The sequence below is a fragment of the Pan troglodytes genome, chromosome 6 (assembly GCF_028858775.2).
Source record: "Pan troglodytes isolate AG18354 chromosome 6, NHGRI_mPanTro3-v2.0_pri, whole genome shotgun sequence".
Taxonomy (NCBI): Eukaryota; Metazoa; Chordata; class Mammalia; order Primates; family Hominidae; genus Pan; species Pan troglodytes.
The window spans coordinates 11,570,466-11,595,125 of NC_072404.2; the positions used below are offsets into that span (position 1 = coordinate 11,570,466).

The 24,660-nt window shown below is 46.0% G+C and overlaps 1 protein-coding gene across 4 annotated transcripts in view; it reads right to left on the reverse strand.

The window, feature by feature from the left end:
* RNF216 (ring finger protein 216) overlaps window positions 1–24,660 on the reverse strand; it is a 166,540-nt gene that overhangs the window by 24,490 nt on the left and 117,390 nt on the right. For all 4 annotated transcript variants that reach the window (XM_054655462.2, XM_054655461.2, XM_518955.9 and 1 more), the window contains exons 14-15: window positions 13,454–13,551; window positions 2,221–2,443 (exon numbers count right to left, since the gene is read on the reverse strand). In XM_054655462.2, coding sequence (XP_054511437.1) covers window positions 2,221–2,443; window positions 13,454–13,551 — 321 coding nt within the window. The remainder of the gene's footprint in view (window positions 1–2,220; window positions 2,444–13,453; window positions 13,552–24,660) is intronic.

Consider the following 24,660-nt stretch of genomic DNA (forward strand, 5'->3'; position numbering starts at 1 on the left):
AGCAGCTTTTTTCCCTACTTATAATTTTTTTAAACTTCCTCTGTCCATTTTTGAGTTGAGGTGAATAGACCATAGGGAGACTCCTCAGTATAACATCTTCCTCCACAGACATTCTGGCTGGGTCTGTGATGGCTACTCCTTCCCGTCTCACTTGCAGTTGAGGAAGAATGTCATTAAGTTCTGGCTGATGGGACTGAAGCATAAGTGACCTGTTGCAGCTTCTGGAAGCCTAACGTTCCTTAAGAGATAGGTAAGCAGGCTCTTTAGCCTCACTGCAGCCCCTTTGCTGCTTGGAATGTGGATTTATCAGCCAGAGCTCCTTTTCAGACAATGACCTCATGTGATCCTTGCCTATGATCTAGGGGTGGCAGAGTAGAATGCTGGAAGCAACTGGATCCCAGATAAGAGCTGCTAGCCCACCCCTGGGCTGTTCATCTCTGTACTTACACATAGAGGAGAAACACACTTCTGTTTTTCTTTTTTTTTTGAGAACCCAAAGTGCCGGGATTACACGCATGAGCCATCACACACGGCTCCACATTTTTTTTTTTTGAGACAGAGTCTCACATTGTCACCCAGGCTGGAGTATAGTGGCACGATCTCAGCTCACTGCAACCTCCGCCTCCTGGGTTCAAGCAATTCTGTCTCAGTCTCCTGAGTAGCTGGTATTACAGGCATGCAACACCATGCCCGGCTAATATTTATATTTTTATTAGAGACAGGTTTCACCATATTGGTCAGGCTGGTCTTGAACTCCTGACCTCAGGTGATCCACCCGCCTTGGTTTCCCAAAGTGCTAGGATTACAGGCATGAGACACCGTGCCTAGCCTTAATTTTTTTTTTTTTTGAGACGGAGTCTCGCTCTGTCACCCAGGCTGGAGTGCAGTGGCATGATCTCAGCTCACTGCAAGCTCTGCCTCCCGGGTTCACGCCATTCTCCTGCCTCAACCTCCTGAGTAGCTGGGACTACAGGCGCCTGCCACCACGCCCGGCTAATTTTTTGTATTTTTAGTAGAGACGGGGTTTCGCCATGTTAGCCAGGATGGTCTCGATCTCCTGACCTTGTGATCCACCTGCCTCGGCCTCCCAAAGTGCTGGGATTACAGGCGTGAGCCACCGCGCCCGGCCAACTTTTTTTTTTTTTTTAAATGAGATGGGGGTCTCACTATGTTAACCAGGCTTGTCTTGAACTCCTAGGCTCCAGCGATCCGCCCACCTTGGCCTTCAAAAGTGCTGGCATCACAGGCGTGAGCTACTGTGCCTGACCCTCTCCCCCAGTTTTTCATGTATCCCTAATCTTTGTTTATGATGTCATTTGCCAGTGAGAATTTATTATTTTTTAGTCTGGCCTTGATGTAATGCTAAGAAAAACCTTATCTTCTCCAAGATTATAAAAGTCATTCCCTTCATGCTGTCCTCTCTCTCCCCAGCGTAGTAGCTAGTGTGACCTGGGAAACAGAGCCCCTACAATGCCCTTAAATGGCTCTCATCACACTCCAGATCTGAGGCCGGCCCCTGGGCCAATCGCTGTCACCTCCCTGTGGCTCTCCACCTGCAAACTTCACCCGCTTTCTTTCCGATCCCCAAACAGACCCTATGTGTTTAATTTCCTTGCCAGCCTTGCTCCTCCTCTAAAATACTGTATTTTTAAAGCTTAAATCAAGAAGAAATATTTGATTTGATTTCTTAAATGTCTTTTCACCATCTACAGATACCATATAATGATTTATGTTAATAGAGTTGTTAATATTAAACCATCATTGCATTTCCAGAACAAACTCACTTGGTCATGCTTTCTATTTGCTAATATTTTATTTAGATAATTTAAAATCTAGATTATAAGTGAGTCTCATAAGAAAATCTGTAGTTTTCTTTGTTAGGGCTATCTCCGTCAGGCTTTGGAGTCAGCGTTATGCTGGCTTTGAACAGATACATGTATAAGTTTCCTTACTTTGCTCTGGAATATTTCAGAGGGCACAGAGTTTTATTTCCTGAAGAATTAAAAGAATTTGCCTATAAAACTGTTAGGGCATGCTGCTTTGAGCAGCATGAGGAGTAGCTAATTACTTTCTCAAATGTTTTCTTTGGTTATCAGTCTATGTAATTTCCTATATTCTTCTCCTAAGTCAAATTTTGTTATGTATATTCAAAATATTTGTCATAAAAATATATTTCTATTTTCTCCCTATAAAGCAATAGGCAGCCATGTGTCTACTTACAGTGGGATCGGTCCAGAGAGAGCATCTTGAACACTCCTGGCAAGGGGCTCCTGGTGAGCGGGGATGTTGGCAGAAATGGTCATATCCATTAATAGAAACTCGACAGAGGTAGCACATCTGGGCACCACAGCGGCAAGACATGCGGTTGCAGCCTTCAGATTTGATGAGGCCAGTCCCACACTTGTGGCATTTTCTAATGCGGGCAGCAGTCATTTTTTCTTCACTGAAATAAGAAAACATAATTTGGAGCTGGGAGGGAAGATGAGGAGGAAAAAAATTTGGCCATTAAGCATTTATTTATTTTCACATAAAATGATCACTTATGGCTTTTTTGTGACATTAAACAGTGAAAAGAGCCTAGGTTTTGGAGTCTGAGAACTGCTTCAAAGTTTTAATTGTATGACCTTTGGTAAATTACTCACCTGCCTGGAGACTCAGTTTCCTCATTTTTAAACTGTGAAAACACAACTTTCTCATGGTGTTTTGAGGATTACAGACAAAATATAAAGTACCCTGGCATAGTGCCCAGTACTTAGCATTTAGAAAAGGACTGCTCTATTTGTTATAGGAATCCCTGTAGGCTTAAAATGGAGAGAACAGGCTGAGCATGGTGGTGCACGCCTGTAATCCCAGAACTTTGAGAGGCCAAAGCAGGAAGATCATTTGAGCTCAGGAGTTTGAGACCAGCCTGACCAACATGGTGAAACCGTCTCTACTAAAAATACAAAAATTTGCCAGGCGTGGTGGTGCACACCTGTAATCCCAGCTACTTGGGAGGTTGAGGCAGGAGAATCGCTTAAACCCGGGAGGTGAAGGCTGCAGTGAGCTGAGACCGTGTCATTGCACCCCAGCCTATGTAACAGAGCGAGACTCTATCTTAAAAAAAAAAAAAAGAAAGAAAGAAAGAAAACATTGTCAAGGAGATGAGGTTTAGATAAAGTGCATTTAGTACTATTACCTTAATGAGTCACCTCTGTAGTACATCCGTTTATGATTTTAGTTACTCAGCAACTGTGAAGACACTACTCAACGTTCTACAACTCAAGGTTCTGTTTTGTTTTTTGTTTTTTTTTGAGACAGAGTCTTGCTCTGTCACCTAGCCTGGGGCACAGTGGCTCCATCTCAGCTCACTGCAACCTCCGCCTCCCCGGGTTCAAGAGATTCTCCCACTTCAGTCTCCCAAGTAGCTGGGATTACAGGCGCCCACCACCATGCCCAGCTAAGTTTTGTATTTTTGGTAGAAATGGGGTTTCACCATGTTGGCCAGGCTGGTCTGGAACTCCCGACCTCAGGTGATCCACCTGCCTCGGCCTCCCAAAAGTGCTGGGATTACAAGTGTGAGCCACTGTGCCTGGCCTATTTTTTTTGAGACTCACTGCAACCTCCATTTCCTGGGTTCAAACGATTCACATGTCTCAGCTTCCCAAGTAGCTGGCATCACAGGTGTGCGCCACCACATCACCGCACCTGGCTTTCATACCCGGCCATTTTTTGTATTTTTAGTAGAGATGAGGTTTCACCATGTTGGCCAGGCTGGTCTCAAACTCCTAACCTCAAGTGATCCGCCTGCCTCGGCCTCCCAAAGTGCTGAGATTACAAGCGTGAGCCACTGCGCCCGGCTAGACTCAAGGTTCTAATGAAAAACTTTTCAATTTGAAAAGCTATGTGCCCAAACACAACTGCAATTTTCTACAGCACAAACCTTCTCTGTAAGAGCACCCTGAGGCTGAGGTGTGGCTTTAAGGTGTGGCACTCCAGTTGCCTGGGGCTGGCTGACTTTCCCTGGGAAGCTGCTCAAGGAGAGAAGAGGCTGTAAAGAATTAAGGTTACAGTCTTTTCATGAAGGCTTGGAAAGAGGGTCTATTTGCTTGCTCATCCGATCTGTCTGGCACTGACATGAAATAATAATGGGTATGGAGGGAGAAAAAAAGGTTCTCCTAAAATGGACAGAGGAATACATAAAGCATGCCTGCAACTCAACATTGCTGAAATGTTAAACAGCTATTCAATATTGCACAAATGTCCACTCAAGTCCTTTGCTTCCACATTTGTAAGAGTAGTACTGGATAGGGCCAGAATGGAATTTTATTATGGGATGTGGTGACTACCTAGCCAGTAATATAAAAGTGAAAAATGGGGAAAAATCATGGTTGATTCCTTCAGAGGAAAGGTGGTTTGGCAACTAGATTCTCAACCAGGCAGGAAACACAGCCCCGCAGGATGTGCTCCCGGGGCAGGACAGGAAGAGAAGCCGGAGCTGTGACTGTGGTTGCTGACCTTGCGCTCACACAGGAAGGCTCAGGGCCTCTTCTATGCAGCCAGCGACAGCCCAGACTCCTGTAGTTATCTGTGCTCACCACCAGCCAGTGTGTGGGTAACTCCTCTCTGGGAGCCATATTCTGATGGTGGCATATGCCATGCCCTTCAGATCTCAGCCCGTCCCCTTTGTGAGCGTGAAGATGCATGTGTGTATGCATTCTTTTGCTGTGGTAAAATGCACACAAAATTGACTTTTTAAACCACTCTAACGTATACAATTCAGGGATATTTTGAGTATTCACGATGTTATACAATCAACGTCACTATCTAGTTCCAAGAGACTTTTATAACCCCAAAAGGAAACCCTGTACCCATTAAGCAGGCATTCCCCATTCCTCCTTGCCCTGCAACCCACAGCATGCTTTTGGGCTCTACAGATTGCCATTCTGAGGCTAGGCAAATGCCCATACGCCTCTGATACTTCATAGGAATGGAAATCACACGTGTGTTTTTGTGCCTTTTTTCACTTAGTGTGTTGTTTTCTAGGTTCACCTATGTTGTAGCATGTATCGATACTTCATTCCTTTTTATGGTTGGATAATATTCCATTGTATGAATATATCATATTAGTTTATTCATGAGTTGATGGATTATTTTTGCTTTTTGGCTGGTGTGAATTGTGGTTAAATGAACATTCTTGCACAAGTTTTATATGGACACTTGTTTTCACTTATGTTGGGTGAGTACCTGAGAGCGGAACTGCTGGGTCATATGGTAATTCTATGTTTAACTTATTGGGGAAAGCCAACTGTTAACTATGGCGGCTACACTATTTCTATTCCCACCTCAATGTATACTGGTGTCATTTTTTCTATATCTCTGTCAAGACTTGTTATTTTCCATCGCTTTCATTATAGTCATCCTAATAGGTGTGAAGTGGTGTCTTCTTATAGTTCTGATTTGTATTTCTGTAATGACTAATGACATTCAGCATGCTTTCATGTGCTTGTTGGTCATTCGTACATCTTTCTGGAGAAATATCAATTGATATTGTTTGCCCATTTTTTTTTTTTGAGACAGAGTCTCACTCTGTCATCCAGGCTGGAGCGCAGTAGTGTAATATCAGCTCACTGCAACTTCCGCCTCCTGGGCTCAAGTGATTTCCCACCTCAGCCTCCTGAGTAGCTGGAAATACAGGCTTACGCCACCATGCCCAGTTAATTTTTAAATTTTTTGTAGAGACTGGGTTTCACCATGTTGTCCAGGCTGGTCTTAAACTCCTGGGCTTAAGCTATCTGCCCGACCTTGGCCTCTCAAAGTGTTGGGATTACCTGCATGAGCCACTGTGCCTGGCTGTTTGCCTATTTTCTTTTTTTTTTTTTGAAACGGAGTCTTGCTCTGTTGCCCAGGCTGGAGTGCAGTGGTGTGATCTTGGCTCACTGCAACCTCCACCTCCCGGGTTCAAGAGATTCTCCAGCCTTAGCCTCCTGAGCAGCTGGGACTACAGGCACGTGCCACCACGCCTGGCTAATTTTTGCATTTTTAGGCGTTTCATCATATTGGCCAGGCTCATCTCGAACTCCTGATCTCGTGATCCACCCGCCTCAGCCTCCCGAAGTACTGGGATTACAGGCATGAGCCACCGTGCCCCGCCTGTTTGCCTATTTTCTGATTAGGCTGTTCTCTTACTGCTTTCAAGATTTTCTATGTCTTTGGCCTTGAACAGTTTGACTCTGATGTGTCGTGGTGTGGACTTCTTTGAGTTCATCCTACTTGGAATTCATTCAGCTTCTTGGATGTATAGACTCTTGTTCTTCATCAGATTTGGGAAGTTTTCAGCCATTATTTCTTCAATATTCTTTCTGTTCATTTTGCTCTCTGCTCTTCTTTGGGCTTCCCCTTAATGTGAGTATTGGTACATCAGATGATGTTCTACAGGTCCCTTAGGCTCTATTCACTTTTCTTCATTCATTTTTCTTTCTGCTCCTCCTCCAATTGCATAATTTCAACAGCCGTATCTTCAAGATCTCTGATTCTTCTGCCTGCTCAAATCTGCTATTGAATTCTTCTAGTGTATTTTTCATCTCAGCTATTGTAATTTTGGGGTACAGAATTTCTGTTGGTTTCTTAATTTTTCTTTTTTTTTTGCAACAGAGTCTTGCTCTGTCGCCACGCTGGTGTGCAGTGGCGCAGTCTCAGCTCACTGCCACCTCCATCTGCCGGGTTCAAATGATTCTCCTGCTTCAGCCTCCCAAGTAGCTGGGACTACAGGCGCCCGCCACCACACCCAACTAATTTTTGTGTTTTTAGTAGAGACAGGTTTCACCATGTTGGCCAGGCTGGTCTTGAACTCCTGACCTCAAGTGATCCGCCCACGTCGGCCTCCCAAAGTGCTGGGATTACAGGCGTGAGCCACTGCGCCTGGCTGGTTTCTTAATTTCTATCTATATTCTCTACTTGTTCATACACTGTGCTCCTGGTTTCCTTTAGTTCTTTGCCCATGGTTTCACCTGGCTTTCTGAGCATATTTAAGACAGCTGATTCAAAGCATTTGTTTAGTATGCCCAATGTGTCCTCAGAGATGGTTTCTATCAACCACTTTTTTCCCTGTGAATGGGCCATACTTTCCTGTTTGCTTTATGAATTATTGTTGAAAACTGGATGTTTTGAATATTATACTGAGAAGAGTCTAGAAATCAGGTTGCTTTTTGTATGGTTTGAGATTGTTTAGTGACTTTTAAAAATTATTTTTGTAAATTAGCCGGGCATGGTGGTGCATGCTTGTAGTCCCAGCAACTCGTGAGGCTGAGGCATGAGAATCGCTTGAGCCCAGAGGTGGAGGTTGCAGTGAGCTGAGATCGCATCATTGCCACTGCACTCCAGACTGGGTGACAAGGCGAGACTCCATCCCAAAACAAAACAAAACAAAACAAAAGGGAAAAAAAAAGGGGGCCAGGTGCCGTGGCTCACACCTGTAATCCCAGCACCTTGGGAGGCAGAGGCGGGCAGATAATGAGGTCCGGAGATCGAGACTATCCTGGCTAACACGGTGAAACCCCATCTCTACTAAAAATACAAAAAATTAGCTGGGTGTGGTGGCACACAACTGTAGTCCCAGCCACTCAGGAGGCTGAGGCAGGAGAATCGCTTGAACCTGGGAGGCGGAGGTTGCAGTGAGCCAAGACTGCACCACTGCACTCCAGCCTGGCGACAGAGCGAGACTCCATCTTAAAAAAAAAAAAGTTATTTTTGTAAAGACTATTCCTTGTTATGTGTGGTCACTGAAGTCTCTGTTGTATTAGCTTAGTAGTCAATGCTAGAAAAAAAAAAATGAAAGAACCAATCCTCCCATCCTGATCTTTGCAGTTGGAGTACTCTGAGTTGACTCAGCCAGGTCATCTGTAACTTTCTTAGTTTTTGAGTTCCTGTTAATACAGAACCTAAAGCTCAGTGTGAGGTGAAAGCCTAGGGTCTTGGGTTTTTCTGAGCATGTGTTGAGCCCTAGACATGTACGTAGTCTTCTAGATCTGTCTTGGCTTGCCCATGTGTTACTCATTGCCTCAGGCAGCTGCAGCTGGTACATGCCTCCAAATGCTTTCAACAAAATCCACTGGGAGGCTGTTTCAGCCCTGAGCAAGTTGTGAAAGGTGAAAAAAAAAAAAGGGAAAAAGTTGCCTCTGGCAGTTTTTGCCAGGTTAATTCTTGCTCTGGTGGGAGATAGGAGTTTTTGGAATTCCCTACACTGTCATGTTTTTGTAATGTCACTCCCTTGAGTGTATTTTTTGAGAAAAACTAAAGTTTGGTGAATAATGCAGCTGACTTGCCATGTCCACATCTGAAACCTTCATTTTCTTTCTTTCTTTCTTTCTTTTTTTTTTTTTTTTTGAGATAGGGTCTTGCTCTGTTGTTCAGGCTGGAGTACACTTGTACAATCATGGCTCACTGCAGCCTCGAACTCCTGGGTTCAAGGGATCCTCCTGCCTCAGCCTCCCAAGTAGCTGGGACTACAGGCACGTGCCACCATGCCTGGCTAATTTTTAGATTTTCTGTACAGAGAGGGTCTCACTTTGTTGCCCAGGCTGGTCTTCAACTCCTGGGTTCAAGCAATCCTTCCGCCTTGGCCTCCCAAAGTGCTGGGATTACAGGTGTGGCAGCCATTCATTTTCCTATACTTAATCTCTCCCACTCCTGGTTCTTTGGGTTAGCTCGTATAGTTTTATCACCCAAGCTAGAAGCCTGAGAATCATTCTAGACTCCTTCCGCTCTTACTTCCCGTATCTATCAGCTACCAAGACCTGTTGATTTTACATCTTAAATATTTCTTAAATTTATCCCCTCTTCTCCATTTATAATACTACAAACCTATTTTGGAGCCCTATGATAGAGTGGCTTAGACTACTGTAATGGCTTTCTAAATTTTCTCCTTTATTCAAGTCTTGCTTTCTTTAAAGCTACTTGCCCTGTAGCCACCAAAATCATGTAACTTAGGCCATGACATCCATTTGCTTAGAAGTATTTCATGGTGGGCCACCCAGACACTGCATAGCTCTGGGTGTTTTGTAATGTGAGATGCACAGAGCCACCTGTGAAATGTTCTCACCAAAAACATTTGAGTGAGAACCTAATCAAGCCTTTAGATCTATTTTCTTTTTTCTTGAGATGGAGTTTTGCTCTTCTTGCTCAGGCTGGAGTGCAATGGCGTGATCTCAGCTCACCATAACCTCTGCCCCATAGGTTCAAGTGATTCTCTTGCCTCAGCCTCCTGAGTAGCTGGCATTACAGGCATGCACCACCATGCCTGGCTAATTTTGTATTTTTAGTAGAGACAGGGGTTTCTCCATGTTGGTCAGGCTAGTCTCGAACTCCCGATCTCAGGTGATCCGCCTGCCTCAGCCTCCCAAAGTGCTGGGGTTACAGGCGTGAGCCACTGTGCCTGATTAGATCTAAATTTTAATTTATAGAAAATTCAAGGGACAGGCCAGACATGGTGGCTCACACCTGTAATCCCAGCACTGTGGGAGGCCAAGGCAGGCGGATCATGAGGTCAGGAGAGCGAGACCATCCTGGTTAACACGGTGAATCCCCATCTCTACTAAAAATACAAAAAAAAATTAGCCAGGCATGGTGGCGGGCACTCATAGTCCCAGCTACTCGGGAGGCTGAGGCAGGAGAACGGTGTGAACCTGGGAGGCAGAGCTTGCAGTGAGCCGAGATAGCGCCACTGCATTCCAGCCTGGGTGACAGAGTGAGACTCTGTCTCAAAAAAAAAAAAAAAAGAAAAAAGAAAAAAGAAAACGCAGGGGACAGAAGAACAAGTTAAATGATACCACGAGAAACCAGCCAACTCTAGAAGACATTCTACAGGCCAATTATCAAATGCAATGAATCTCATTTGGATCCTAACCTGAACAAACTAACTGCAGTACACATGTAAAGCTAATTTGAGATAATTAGTGGAACTGTGAAGTTGGTATGAGATATCAAAGACTTAAAATTTCAATTTTAGTTTTGTTAGTGGTCATAAAGGTAAGTGCTATATAAGAAAAAAAGGTTTTATGGGTGAAATGACTTGCTGTCAGGGATTTGGATTTGCTTGAAAACACTATAGCAGTTTAAAAACAAGAAAGTGACGGCCGGGCGGGCGCGGTGGCTCATGCCTGTAATCCCGGTACTTTGGGAGGCTGAGGTGGGGGGATCACTTGAGGTCAGGAGTTCGAGACCAGCTTGGCCAACCACGGCCGACAAAGTAAAACCCCATCTCTACTAAAAATCCAAAAATTAGCTGGGAGTGGTAGCAGGCGCCTGTAATCCCAGCTACTCGGGAGGCTGAGGCAGGAGAGTCGCTTGAACCTGGGAGGCGGAGGTCGAAATGAGCCGAGGCACTCTAACCTAGGTGACAGACGGAGACTCCGTCTCCAAAGGAAAAAAAAAAAAAAAGACAGAAAGAAAGGGAGGGAGGATCACTCAAGCTCGGGAGGTCAAGGCTAAGGTTAGCTGTGATTGTGCCATTGTATTCCAGCTGTGATTGTGCCATTGTATTCCAGCCTGGATGACAGAATAAGACACTGTCTCAAGGCGAGAAAAAAAACGTTTTGACATTTGGCAGGATTCTGTTGCTCTTTGGTCCCAGAGGGGCTATACGATAAGGAAAGGCAAGTTGAAGCCCGTGGAGCACCCTCTCTCTAAAAAAAAACACATCACCAGATTCCTTTGGGCATCTTCTAGACTGGCACCACCATCAAAGACTTCTAAGATGCAGAGGCGATGATTCTTTCACATCTCTTTTTACTTCTCATTTGGCTTGTACAGAAGAATGGCTCTTGGAGGACACTGTATTACTTTAAGCCTCAACAGATGCTGACTAAATGTGGCTGCTGTTTTAGATGTCATCTCTCACCAGAACAAACAGCCCATGGCAACTGGTATGCTGCGAATGATTTGGAAAATGCTTTTCCTGTCTGTTTGATAATCAGAGAACACCAGCAGCCAGTGAGGACCTTGATTATGTCGTTCAACAGGATAACACACCGTTCTACTTGAACGACATGCAGATAGAACCTGGTGAACAGGAAGTAGCAGGTATGGTAGTATGTATTAATATGCTACATGAATGCCAGAAGGTTAGAGAGAGAAATCCCTTGAATGTAGGAATGTGTCATCTCTATGAAGTTCTGGTGGTCTGGAGGTCAGGCATGTATATCATGATATCCCTTCCAAAGCTAGGCTCATGACAGAAGCATCCTCTATCACTAAGGAAGAAGCCCAACATTTGGGAGGCTGTTTTTGATTTTTGGAATCAACATATATCACATTTGGATGTTCTGCTCTTATCCACTTACTGCTGATCTAAAAGGCTGCCAGGTTTAAATAGGACCCAGTGGTGGGCTATGTGTGGCAGACCAAGACGCTGAGCGGAACCAGTGCCAGGAACCGATAGGACAATCAGAATGAAGGCTGTGCTTTGTAAGTAATTCTCCTTCCAAGAAACATCTCACAGCCTGCTACTGAGTCCTGTAGTAGTCCAGATGCCTTATCACAGGGCTGCATTCCCTCCTGGAGGCCTGAGGAGAGAGTATCTTTGCTGCTCATTTGGGTTGTCTGCAGAATTCAGTTGAGGTTGTAGGACCGGGGTCTCTATTTTCTTGGTGGCTGTCAGCTGAGGGTTTTCCCAACTTCTACAGGGTACCTCAATCCTTGGCTCATGGCCACCTTCATCCATCTTCAAAGCTAGCAACAGGGGGGTCAAGTCCTTCTCACGCTTGTTTGACTCTTCGTCCTATACTAAGGGCTTTCTGCTTTTAAGGATTTGTAATTAGACTGGGTCTACTCGGATAATCCAGATAACCTCCCCATCTCAAGGTCCTTAACCATACAATCAAGGGCAAATCACATGGGCCTCAGCCGCCTCATCTGTAAGAGAATAATGGTATACACCTGTGCTGCATACTTGGGAAACTGCCCAAATTGCCATTGCCCACTTCATTTTCTGAGTACCAAACTCCTTCCATATCCTTCATATTTAAACTGGACATAAAGTCACCCAACTACAGGCTACATACGGTGCTTGCCTTGCCCACGTGACAATCTAGACCAATGCGATACGAGCGGAAGTGAGATATATGTATATAATTCCTGTATCACTTATAACATAAAGAAAAGCTGCCTGCTTGGCAAGTTGTCTATTTCCCACTTTCTTTGGGTTTGAGTGTAAATGTGGCCACAATCTAGTTACAACCATGCAGAAGAGAATATCACCTTCAGGGAAGGGTGAAGCAGTTAGACAATCTTCTCTTTTTTTTTTTTGAGTTGGAGTCTCGCTCTGTCGCCCAGGGTGTAGTGTTGTAGTGGTGCGATTTTGGCTCACTGCAACCTCTGCCTCCCTGGTTCAAGCAATTCTCTTGCCTTAGCCTCCCAAGTAGCTGGGACTACAGGTGCGTGCCCACCACTCCTGGATAATTTTATTTTTTATTTTTTGTAGAGATGAGGTTTTACCATATTGCCCAGGCTGGTCTCAAATTCGTGAGCTCAAGCGATCTACCGGCCTTAGCCTCCCAAAATGCCAGGATTACAGGCCTGAGCTACCCTGCCCGGCTGTGAGACTATCTCTGAATAACATCAGGAGATAGATATGCACCCTCAGCTGCATGGTAAGGCTAGATTGTTATGAGAGAAGAGAAAGAGATTTCAGTATTACTTCAGTCATTGCATTCTTTTTTTCTTTTTTTTTTTGAGACGGAGTCTCACTCTGTTGCCAGGCTGGAGTGCACTGGCGCAATCTCGGCTCACTGCAACCTCCGCCTCCCGGGTTCAACTAATTATCCTGCCTCAGCCTCCCGAGTAGCTGGGATTACAGGCAAGCGCCACCATACCCAGCTAATTTTTGTACTTTTAGTAGAGATGGGGTTTCACCATGTTGGCCAGGATGGTCTCAATCTCCTGACCTCGTGATCCGCCAGCCTCGGCCTCCCAAAGTGCTGGGATTACAGGCGTGAGCCACTGCGCCTGGCCTGCATTTTAATAAGTGAGTATTTGTAACATGCTCAGCCACATAGTACTATACAAGTAATGGTTATTATTATCACAGGCGTATCATTTTGTATTCTGGAGGTGGGCAATTCTACTTAGGTCTCAGGCCAACAGTTTCCTATAACACAGACATAAGCAACACTAGTGCAGTCTAAGTCAATTAAAACGCGTTACTTGCTTATTTAGAAAATAAGGAAAAGGGGGACCATCATTTATTGAATTCACAGGTGCCAGGCATTTATATGTTAGTTTGTCTTCTGAAATAACTCCATGAGGCTGCAGAGATGAGGAAACAGAGGCTCAAGGGTTAGATTACTTCCCCAAGATCACTCCAGACTGGGGTGGCTCAAGCGTGTTCTTCCGACAACAGTATGCCCTCTCTACCAAAAAGCAGGTTAATGGGGAAGTTGAGAATCAGCCCATAGCCCCTCTGAATTCTGTTACTCACATAGAGGTACGGTACTTGATGTCGTCTTTTTCAGCCAGCTCTTCACAGGTGAGGCCATTATGTTCTTTCCAGAGTCCCTGACACTTCCTACAGGTTTCCTGGGGATAAAGGACAGACACAAAGACAACTCCTGGTGAGTGGACACCACAGAAGTTCCTGTTCAACAAAAGGGATATGAAATGAGCTTTACTTGGCTTGAATTCTTTCAGAGGATGCCTCTCCTTTTCAGGGGGGATATTTCTAAAGACATCTTTTAATAGAAGAGGTTAAAAGGTGGTAGGGCTAGGTGGCTGACGCCTGTAGTACCAGCACTTTGGAAGGCTGCGGCAGGCCAGGAGTTTGAGACCAGCCTGGGCAACAGAGTGAGACCCTGTCCCTTAAAAAAAAGACAAAGAGTTGGGGGAGGAGAGGGGAGTGGTAAGAATCATTAGAAGGACGCACAAGGAAAAATTTCTCTCCCTAGATCAAAAGGAAGTGTTGCTCCCATCACCTAATTTGCATAAGCCTTTCTGAAATGCTCTGGGCCATCTGAAAAAACCAAAGGAGACGGATCTTGGGTAATCTTGGGTTTTTAAAACACAGTAGCACGAGCTGCTTGGCAGGGCCTGTTTGGATCTCGTTAATCTCTGCAAAATCCCTGTGCCCACAAGCTGGCGTCCAAAACTCACTTCTACTGGATTGAAGAATGGCCTACTTCAGTTCACCAGGGTCCTAAGGGAGACTTTCCTCCGCTGCTCATCACTCAACGGCATGGATGTCACCCTTAAAAGTTTCACTTCATATATAAACATGCATCTTAAATAATCACCACCTTTATTCTAGGATCCTTCATAGTTTATAAAATGCCTTCATATGTGCCAGAAACTATCCCACATCAGTAAGAATAATTTAAAGAGCCAGGCGCGGTGGCTCACACCTGTAATCCCAGCAATTTGGGAGGCCGAGGTGGGCGGATCACGAGGTCATGAGGTCAGGAGATTGAAACCATCCTGGCTAACACGGTGAAACCCTGTCTCTACTAAAAATACCAAAAAAAATTAGCTGGGCGTGGTGGCGGGCGCCTGTAGTCCCAGCTACTTGGGAGGCTGAAGCAGGAGAAAGGCGTGAACCCGGGAGGCGGAGCTTGCAGTGAGCCGAGATCGCGCCACTGCACTCCAGCCTGGGCGGCAGAGCAAGACTCTGTCTCAAAAAAAAAAAAAAAAAAAAAAAAGAATTAAAAAAATGTTAATCCAATGATCACAGGCATTAAATGGAAATTATAACCCTAATAGGTTACAGTGAGGGAAAACATAGTGTTGTCAGTTTTAAGTGGGGCCCTGATCTAGTCTGGGGAGACGGTGAAGGCTTGAGGAAGTGAGGCCTGAGACCCAAAGGATGAGTCAACAATGAATAGGGCGGCGAAAACAGATCAACACTCCAGACAATGGGCAGCAAGAGAAGACTCTGGCAGGCAAAGCCGGGCATGTTCAGTTCCTATGGCTGGACTGCAGACAGTGAGCATGGCCCTGGAGGCCTGCATGCACCAGACCAGGCAAGGCCTTGAAGGGCATGATGAGCAGTTTTTTCTTTATCCTATGAGCACTAGGAAGCCACCAAAAGGTGCCAAGTATGGAAGTAACACGATCAGGTATGTCTTTTAAAAAAAATCATTCTGGGTGGAAAACACCGGAGGGAGGAAAGAGTGAACGTGCAAAAGACAGAAGCTAGTAAAGCCACTCAGGAGAGAGGCCATGAAGGCCCAGACAAGGGTGGTGGGCAAGGACAGGTAGAAAAGGGGACTGACTTGAGAGCAAGGGAGGAAGTAAGACTGGTGGGTGTAGAGATGAGTCGCCGTGCCTGGCCCTTTTGTACATTCTGAATTTTATACTATATGTGTACTATCTAATAAAAAGAATTTAAAAAGGGAGAAAAATGGAACAGATTGCTGAGGGAGCTGAGAACCTGACCCTTCTGGTGGGATGTCGTAAAAAGCCTCAATCAGGGTGGGCATGGTGGCTCACACCTGTAATTCCAGCACTTTGGGAGGCCAAGGCAGGCAAATCATTTGAGGTCAGAAGTTCGAGACCAGCCTGGCTAACATGGCGAAACCCCACCTCTAATAAAAATACAAAAATTAGTTGGGCGTGGTAGCTGGTGACTGTAATCCCAGCTACTTGGGAGGCTGAGGCAGGAGAATCACTTGAACCTGGCAGGTGGAGGCTGCAGTGGGCAGAGATGGCACCACTGCACTTTAGCCTGGGAAATACAGCCAGACTCCGCCTCAAAAAAAAAAAAAAAAAAAAAAAAAGGCTCAATCAATGGGCTAGGGTGGGTGGGGCAGAGAGGAGCTGACGGGACATACATTTAAACGCACTGCTTCCGAGGGACGCGGATATGCTCGGGTCCCCCACCTACATCCCATTCAGTAAACAAAGGTGATATATATTAGGATGCCTAACTATTACCCACCGAAACATACAGCAGCACAAACCCATTTTTATAAGAAACAAACCCTGTGCCTGACTATTGCAGGAAGCTGGAGGACAAACAACAGCTGGAGAATAGATGAGCTGATGTTTGGCTCCTAACCTCTAAAACAATGCCAACCCAGCCCCTTCCAGGAGTAACAGCTTGAAAACAATACATGGCATTTAGATAGTTTTTAGCATTCCTGGCAATTCCGTTATTAATTCATGGGTCTTCCTCATAAGTGAAGAAACCCCATTTTTGAGGTGAGGCACAGGCCCACCAGGGCAAAATGACCTGGCCAAGCTGGAGCCAGGTGCATGTGAGGGCCACTGTGAGGCCCTCTGCTCTGCTCACCCTCTACGTCACAGTGCTTCTTCTGTAGGTGAACGTGTGGGTTTTCAGCCAGGGCGCTTCTTACTGAAGGGCCCGAGGGCCCCGGAGAACATATCTGAAACGTCTTTTGAAAAGACTGTAGCACTTTGGGAGGCCGAGGCGGAGGGATCACCTGAGGTCAGGAGTTCGAGACCAGCCTGGCCAACACGGAGAAACCCCGTCTCTACTAAAAACACAAAAATTAGCTGGACGTGGTGGCAAATGCCTGTAATCCCAGCTGAGGCAATCCCTGTGAGGCTGAGGCAGGAGAATTGCTTGAACCTGGGAGGCGGAGGTTGCAGTGAGCAGAGATCGCGCCACTGCACTCCAGCCTGGGCAACAGAGCAAGAGTCCATCTCAAAAAAAGGGGGGGAAAAAAAAAGACAAGACCAGACCATGTAGCTAGATATGAAACCCACAATTAAAATAAGGCAAGCAAACACCAGGCTGGGGAGTTTAACATTTGGAGCTCTCTCTGTGTAGTGTCTTTAAAATGTACTCTCTCTTCTAAACAGTGTAAATTTTACTAAATTGTAATTTTCTCCTCTCAGGCACAGCTAGGCTTTGCTCCTAAACTCAGCAAATGCTTACGCATATTACGAAGAAACGCTCTTGAGTGGTTTTTTTTTTGAGCCAGGGTCTCACTCTGTCACCCTGGCTGGAGTGCTGTAGTGTGATCTCGGCTTACTGCAACCTCCACCTCCTGGGCTCAAGCGATCTCCCACCTCAGCCTCCTGGGTAGCTGAGACTACCAGTGATCATGCCTGTAATCCCAGCACTTTGGAAGGCTGAGGGGAGTGGATTACCTGAGGTCAGGAGTTTGAGACCAGCCTGGGCAACATGGTCAAACCCCATCTCTACTAAAAATACAAAAATTAGCCGGGCATGGTGGCGGGCTTCTGTAATCCCAGCTACTCTGGAAGCTGAGACAGGAGAATTGCTTGAACCCAGGAGGTGGAGGTTGCATTGAGCTGAGATCGTGCCACTGCACTCCAGCCTGGGCGGCAGAGCAAGATTCAGTCACAAACAAACAAAGTGCTGGGATTACAGGTGTGAGCCACTGCGCCCAGACTCTTGCATGTTTAACATGATAACCACATTCTTCAATCTGTGGTTTACAAGAAAGCCGCAAAGGACCATTTTGGAAGGCAAAGTACACTTTGACGAGTAACCTCAAAACATGAAGAACAGGGTATCGTGGCCATCGCGTGGGACCACACTTTCTATCACCTTGTGCCTTTCCGATTGGGGGAAACCACGGAGTTCACCATCATCCCAAATACAATAAGCAGGCAAGCAGCTCCCGCCCTCTCAGTGGGGAAGGAGCATGCATGTTGGGTAGTTTGTTAACAAGTAGACGCCAGGCCACGTTCTTCATGTCATCAGGGAGGTTGCTGGTTAAGTTTATGATGCCCTTTTGTCCTCAAAATACATTAAGGTGTTTTGGCTGTTCATGAGGTCTTCACTTTGCAATATAAAGAAAGCACTTCCGTCTTCCTTTATTCATTTTCTGCTGCCTGAATAATGATTAATGAATAAAGCAGAAGATTAAATTCAATTCCAGATGACCCTATCATGATGGGAGCTGAAATTTCTTCACATAAACAGCTTTCTCCAGAACCAGTAGACAAATGTATCCGGCCACCACCTCCTCCAAGCCCAGCAAGTGTGATAATAATCTTGAGACCTTTGGGTCTGTTGGCAAAGAATCCAAAAGAAAATCTGAGCCCACAGGCCAAAGTCACCGGGTTCTGTGTTTGTTTCCTTGCCTTCCTTGCAAAGCCACCCGGAAGGTGTCCATCCCCATGCGTGCTAGATTTCAGTTGCTGACTTCCATCCAGCCTTGTCTCAGAAGCAGAACAAAGTACTTCCTTACTTTTAAACTGCTCCCTTACTTTTAAATGGTTCCTCCAGTGAAACCTGTCAACTCACTCTCTAGGGGGAGAGAAGTCACTGACATGCCACAGGGCATTACGCTGTTGCCAATCCAGAAGTAGCTTCAGAAATTTCAGCTCTCTGTTCTGTCACCTCAAAAAATGGTGAGACTGGGCCGGGTGCAGTGGCTCACACCTGTAATCCCAGCACTTTGGGAGGTGGAGGCAGGTGGATCACCTGAGGTTGGGAGTTCAAGACCAGCCTGACCAACAGGGAGAAACCCCATCTCTACTAAAAATACAAAATTAGCTGGGCGTGGTGGCACATGCCTATAATCCCAGCTACTCAGGAGGCTGAGGCAGGAGAATAGCTTGAACCCAGGAGGTAGTGGTTGCGGTGAGCCGAAATCGCGCCATTGCACTCCAGCCTGGGCAACAAGAGTGAAATTCTGTCTAAAAAAAAAAAATAATAAAATAAAATGGTGAGACTATAAATCCCCAGCACTCTTGAGGTAAAAGGCCCAGACACTTGACTATTCGCAAATGCTCAGCCAGGGACCACAGGACCGTGGGCTTCCAGGCCATCTATGTCTTCTAGTTGTCAAAGATGCTGGTCCTCCCCACCCATACGCCCAAATGACATACAGAAGGTCCAGAAAGACACTGATTTTAAGATGGAACCCCTTAAATCTCAGGAGTTTATGCTGCAACCCCTGAGAATCAATAAAGTTCAGCAAAGTCAAAGCTCAGGTAGATTCAGTGAACTTTCTTTCCTTTCACTAAGGGAATCCAAGAACCTCTATTTTTCCTAGGTCAAGAATGCACATAACAGCCGAATAAGGCTTGGTCCTTGCCCTCAAGGAGTGCATTCTACTGAGAGAGTTACATATCGGGGCAAATCAAGCACAGCATAATGGGAGTTCAGTGTAACGTGCACGCACACACGGCAGGGGAGCATGCATGTGCATGCAGAGGAGAAAGAGGTGAGTCAGACAAGGATTCTTTGCGGAGCTGACATCTTCATGGGATTGACTACAGTAAGTGCCATGAGTAATCAGAACCTCCATGCAACCAATAAAGTGCTTCTCCTACTGGGATCTACGTCTTAGTGAAACGCTTTTCCAGCAATGACAGCCATTAAAGCCAAGTATCTGAACCTCAGAACCAGATGCTCAAACCAAACATTTCAACAATGAAACATAGTTCAAAAGATTCCTATTTTAATAAGCACAAAAAGTTTTCATCTCATTAAATAAAATTATTTTGGGCCGGGCACAGTGGCTCATGCCTGTAGTCTCAGCACTCTGGGAAGCCGATGTGGGCAGATCACTTAAGCCCAGGAGTTTGAGACCAGCCTGGGAAACATAGTGAGACCCCATCTCTACAAAAAATACAAAAATATAACTGGCTGTGGTGGTATGTGCCTGTAGTCTCAGCTACTTGGGAGGCTGAGGTGGGAGGATTTCTTGAGCCTGGGAGGTGGAGGTTGCAGTGAGCTATGATCAAGCTACTGCACTCCAGTCTGGGTGACAGAGAGAGACTGTCTCAAAAAAAAAAAAAAAAAAAAAAAAAAAAAAAAAAAAAAAAAAAAAAAAAAAAAAAAAAATTTAACTGACTTGAATAAAGCAGTATATTTTAAAGTATGATTTATTTCATTACACCCTTTTAAATTTTCTGTATCTGTGTATGTTTTGCCATGTTATGTTACAACAGTAGCACATAGGTAACGTACAAATAAACACATACGCTGGGGGTGTCCTCTGCACAATTTTTCTGATACGGCAAGCAATAAAATTGTACATCTGCCGCTCTCAATACTGAAGGGCCATGGAGGAGGCCTGGAGAGTGCAGCAATGTGTCGGAGTTATGTTTCAGAATACTTCCATTAATTAGTGAGCTTGAGACCAAAGACAGAAAGATGGTTGAGAAGCAACTGGAAGAGTCTATGAAAGAGATGAGGGTGAGAGAGAAGCCTAGAAAGACTTCTAGGCTTCTGATGTAGGACACTAGCGAGATTGGTGGAAACATGAACTTAGATCAAGTGGTGCAGAATAAGATCTGAGTGAGGGTGGGAGGCAGAGGCGAGTTTAGTTCCAGACCAGCTTACTTATTCACTCATTTATGTGCTCTTCCAATATCTGCTGAATTTCTGTCAATTGTATGAGACACTGGAGATACAGCAATAAACAAGTTAGGCTCAGTTTCTATCTTCATGACATTTACGTTTTACTGAAAAACAGATATTAACTGAGACTAGGGGCCTAGTCAGAGGATGCGACATTTAAGCTGAGTCCTAAAGGAGGAGTCGGCCAGGTATGGGTACAGAGGGAAGAGCAAGGGTGAAGGCTTCAGGGCAGGAGAGGGTCTGTCTCATGCTGAGAAAGTCAGTATGGCTGGAGCCCAGTGGGGGAGAGTGGAGAATGGACCATGGTCACCCAGTAGGACTGAGGCTCTAGGAAGGAGTTTGGAAAGCTAGGCTGACCAGGTGGGAAATGCAAGCATCTGGTTGACATTTCAAAAGATTCTTCTGGCTGCTATTGTTAAAGGGATGGTTTGCTGGGGTTGTAGGACCTTGCAGCACCCCCTTTCTAAACTAAGGCCAAGTAAATAACTTCTAGGGCAACAGGCTCAGAGTCTGGATTTGATTCTTGCTTAGATTTCCTCAACAGTCCTCCATAAATAAGGGCACAGCTTACTTCCTGAAACAAGGTGTGCCAACACTAAGCCTGGCAGGGACAGGAAAGCCTAACCTGTGATGGGGCAATAGCAGCACACCTGTCTTTTTTTTGTTAAGAAGAAGAGAACCACATTTTCTGATATGGCTTCAGAAAGGGACTTTATTACTATTATTCTTAATATTTTAATTACATTAATTAATTAATTTTTTTTTTTTTTTTAGAGACAAGGTCTTGCTCTGTTGCCCAGGCTGGAGTGCAGTGGTGCCATTATAGCTCACTATAACCTTGACCTCCTGGGTGCAAGCAATTCTCCCGCCTCTATCTTCTGAGTAGCTCGGACTACGAACACGTGCCACCACAGCTAAATTTTGTTATTTTATTTGTACAGACAGGTATTGCTATGTTTCCCAGGGTTCTCTCAAATTTCTGGGCTCAAGCGATCTGCCCACCATGGCCTCCCAAACTGTTGGGATTATAAATATGAGCCACAGAGCCTGGCCCTGTTTTAAATTCTTTTTTTTTTTTTTTTTTTTTTTTTTTGAGATGGAGTCTCACTTTGTCGCCAGGCTAGAGTGCAGTGGCGCAATCTTGGCTCACTGCAAGCTCTGCCTCTTGGGTTCAAGTGATTCTCCCACCTCAGCCTCTCGAGTAGATGGGAATACAGGCGCCCGCAACCACACCTGGCTAATTTTTCTATTTTTAGTAGAGACAGGGTTTCACCATGTCGGCCAGGATGGTCTCGATCTCTTGATCTGGTGATCCACCCACCTCGGCCTCCCAAAGTGGTGGGATTACAGGCATGGAGCCCTGTTTTAATGACTGACTGAGACAGGGTCTCACTGTGTCACCCAGGTTGGAGTGTAGTGGCACAATCTTGGCTCACTGCAGTCGCGACCTCCCTGGCTCAAGCGATCCTCCCACCTCAGCCTCCCAAGTAGCTGGGACCACAGGTGTGCACCACCATGCCTAGCTAATTTTTTGTAGAGATGGGGTCTTGCCATGTTGCCCAGGCTGGTCTCAAACTCCTGGAGTCAAGCAATCCGCAAGCTTCAGCCTCCCGAAGTGCTGGGATTACCAATGTGAGCCACCAGGCCTGGCCTGGGGAACATCTTTAACAGAGGTCTAAAACTCCTGCTTTTCACAGTACTAGCTCCATGCTCCTGAAGCCTTAGGTTTATTTATTTTTTTTTTTGAAACAGCATCTCGCTTTGTCACCCAGCCTGCAGTAAATTCCGACTCACTGCAACCTCCGCCTCCAGGGTTCAAGATTCTCATGCCTCAGTCTCCCAAGTAGCTGGAATTACAGGTATGCACCACACACGCCCGGCTAATTTTTGTATTTTTAGTAAAGACAGGGTTTCGCCACATTGGCCAGGCTGGTCTTGCATTCCTGGCCTCAAGTGATCTGCCCACCTCGGCCTCCCAAAGTGCTGGGATTACAGGCATGAACCACTGCGCCCAGCCCCTGCAGGCTGTTTTTCGAAGAGATGGGGTCTCACTCTATTGCCCAGTCAGTGGCGCCAGCATAGCTCATGGCAGTCTCCTCAGTAGCCTGAACTTACAGGTGTGTGCCACCATGCCCAGCTTGTAGGCTTAGGTTTTTTGTTAAAGAAATAAATGAGACCTGCTAGGACTGAAAACTTACACATCTTCACAAAGGGTGCTTTGCATACACATCTCAATCTTCACAGCAACTCTACAGGGAAGTACTGGAGAATTATTCTCATTTTTAAAAAAGTAAATACGGCTGGGCATGGTGGTTCACTCTTGTAATCTAAGCACTTTGGGAGGCCGAGTAGGGTGGATCACTTAAGGTCAGGAGTTTGAGACCAGCCTGGCCAACATGGTGACATCTCGTCTCTACAAAAAATACAAAAATTAGCCAGGCATGGTGGTGCAAGTCTATAATCCCAGCTACTTGGGAGGCTGAGGCATGAGAATCGTTCGAACCTGGGAGGCAGAGGTTGCAGTGAGCTGAGATTGTGCCACTGTACTCCAGCCTGGGCGAGACAATGAGACTCTGCTCAAACAAAAACAAAAACAAAAAAGGTAAGAGAAAAAGAAGGCTCAGAGGGTCCAATTAATTTGGTCGAGGTCACAGAGCTTTAGACATGAGTCTGTCTGATCCCAAATCCACTTACTCTTTCTACTCTAGTCCCACTGTGTGCCCACATGGTGTTTGCTAGCAAAAGCAGGTCACTGTTTACTGGAGAACCCAAGGGCACGTGGCTATGAGACAAGCCGAGGTTACAATGGCATCTTGTGTGAGAAGACCACAGAGGAACAATCAGCAAATCTGGGTGTGAGCATCAGGGCATCAAAGGCATGGCCGTGCAGCTGCAGCTGTGCAGGATGCCTGCTTCCTGGAGAGCTGCGAATGGCTCAGTAAGAGGCAGGATGGGATGGAATCAGACCTGAGGATACCCTTTCTTACTGGTAATGATAGGAACCTGCTAATCACAGGGTGATCTCAGACTGGACACGTGTGAGGAAGTAGCTGTTCCTGCCACCTTTGGCCAGTTGCATGTCTGGCGGTATAGCAAAAGGAAGTCCATTTTTAGATTTCCATTACCGCCTAAACAGAGATAGGCTCCATGAAAATGTTCCATAGTCACTCCCTCAACCAGCCCCTGGATGCTTACTTGTAAATACTTGCCACTTACCTCCTCAAAGGTGGCCAGGTTCATGGCATTAAGATTTGGTAATGGCATTGCTTGAGATTATCACCATCACTGAAACTGCTCTGGGTGGGTTTTGTTCAGAGCAATGCAGGTAACAGAGACAGTTTCTGCACTGAAAGGAATGAAGACACTCTCGTGTTCCCACCCTTGCCCCTTCCACCAGTGCCACTGAGAGCCTTCCATCAGTGCCGCTGAGAGCCTTCCATCAGTGCCGCTGAGAGCCTTCCATCAGTGCCAGAGAGAGGGATCGGTATAAAACGAAGCCCTTGTCCTCTTAGAGTCTACTCACAAACAGATAACTGTATACTCTGAGGAAGACAGTGAGTACCTCAGAGGAAACTAAAGCCAGGTAGGGGGCAGGCAGTGTGAACAGGGAGGGTGCCATCTGACACTGGTTTGTCAGGGAAGGCTTGTGTAGAGCTGGCACTTCTGCTTGAGCCTGAAGGCTATCTGGTAGAGAAGCGTTCCAGGTAGAGGGAATGCAAGCAGGACAGTAGACGGAGCTGGGACAGGACAGAGCGCTCAGAGAATCCAGCACCCACACCCCCTATGCCCTCAATGGCACAACATTTTGCCTAAGAATATCTCTTCACCTCTGGCAACACCTACTCACCAGTTCTCCTTTCAAATACCAGTGGCTTGGGAAACCCAAATGACCTGGGAAGAGCTGGCACTTGCTCACTGGGCTCCCACAGCACTTAGCTTATGCGTTGTTACTGCACTTTTAGTGGCGTCTTGTAATTATCTGATTATGTCACATCTCTTCCAAATGCCAGGCGCTCCTTGCCGCAAAGATGACGTCCTGCTGGTCACTACGGACAGGCTTGGCATGGAGGGCTCAATTCATCCAATAAAAAAAAGTTCACTTGGCCAGGCATGGTGGCTTACGCCTGTAATCCCAGCACTTTGGGAGGCCGAGGCAGGTGGATCATGAGGTCAGGAGATCGAGACCATCCTGGCTAACACGGTGAAACCCCCGTCTCTACTAAAAACACAAAAACAAATTAGCCAGGTGTGGTGGCGTTCGCCTGTAGTCCCAGCTACTCGGGAGGCTGAGGCAGGAGAATGGCATGAACCCGGGAGGCGGAGCTTGCAGTGAGCTGAGATTGTGCCACTGCACTCCAGTCTGGGCGACACAGCGAGACTCCACCTCA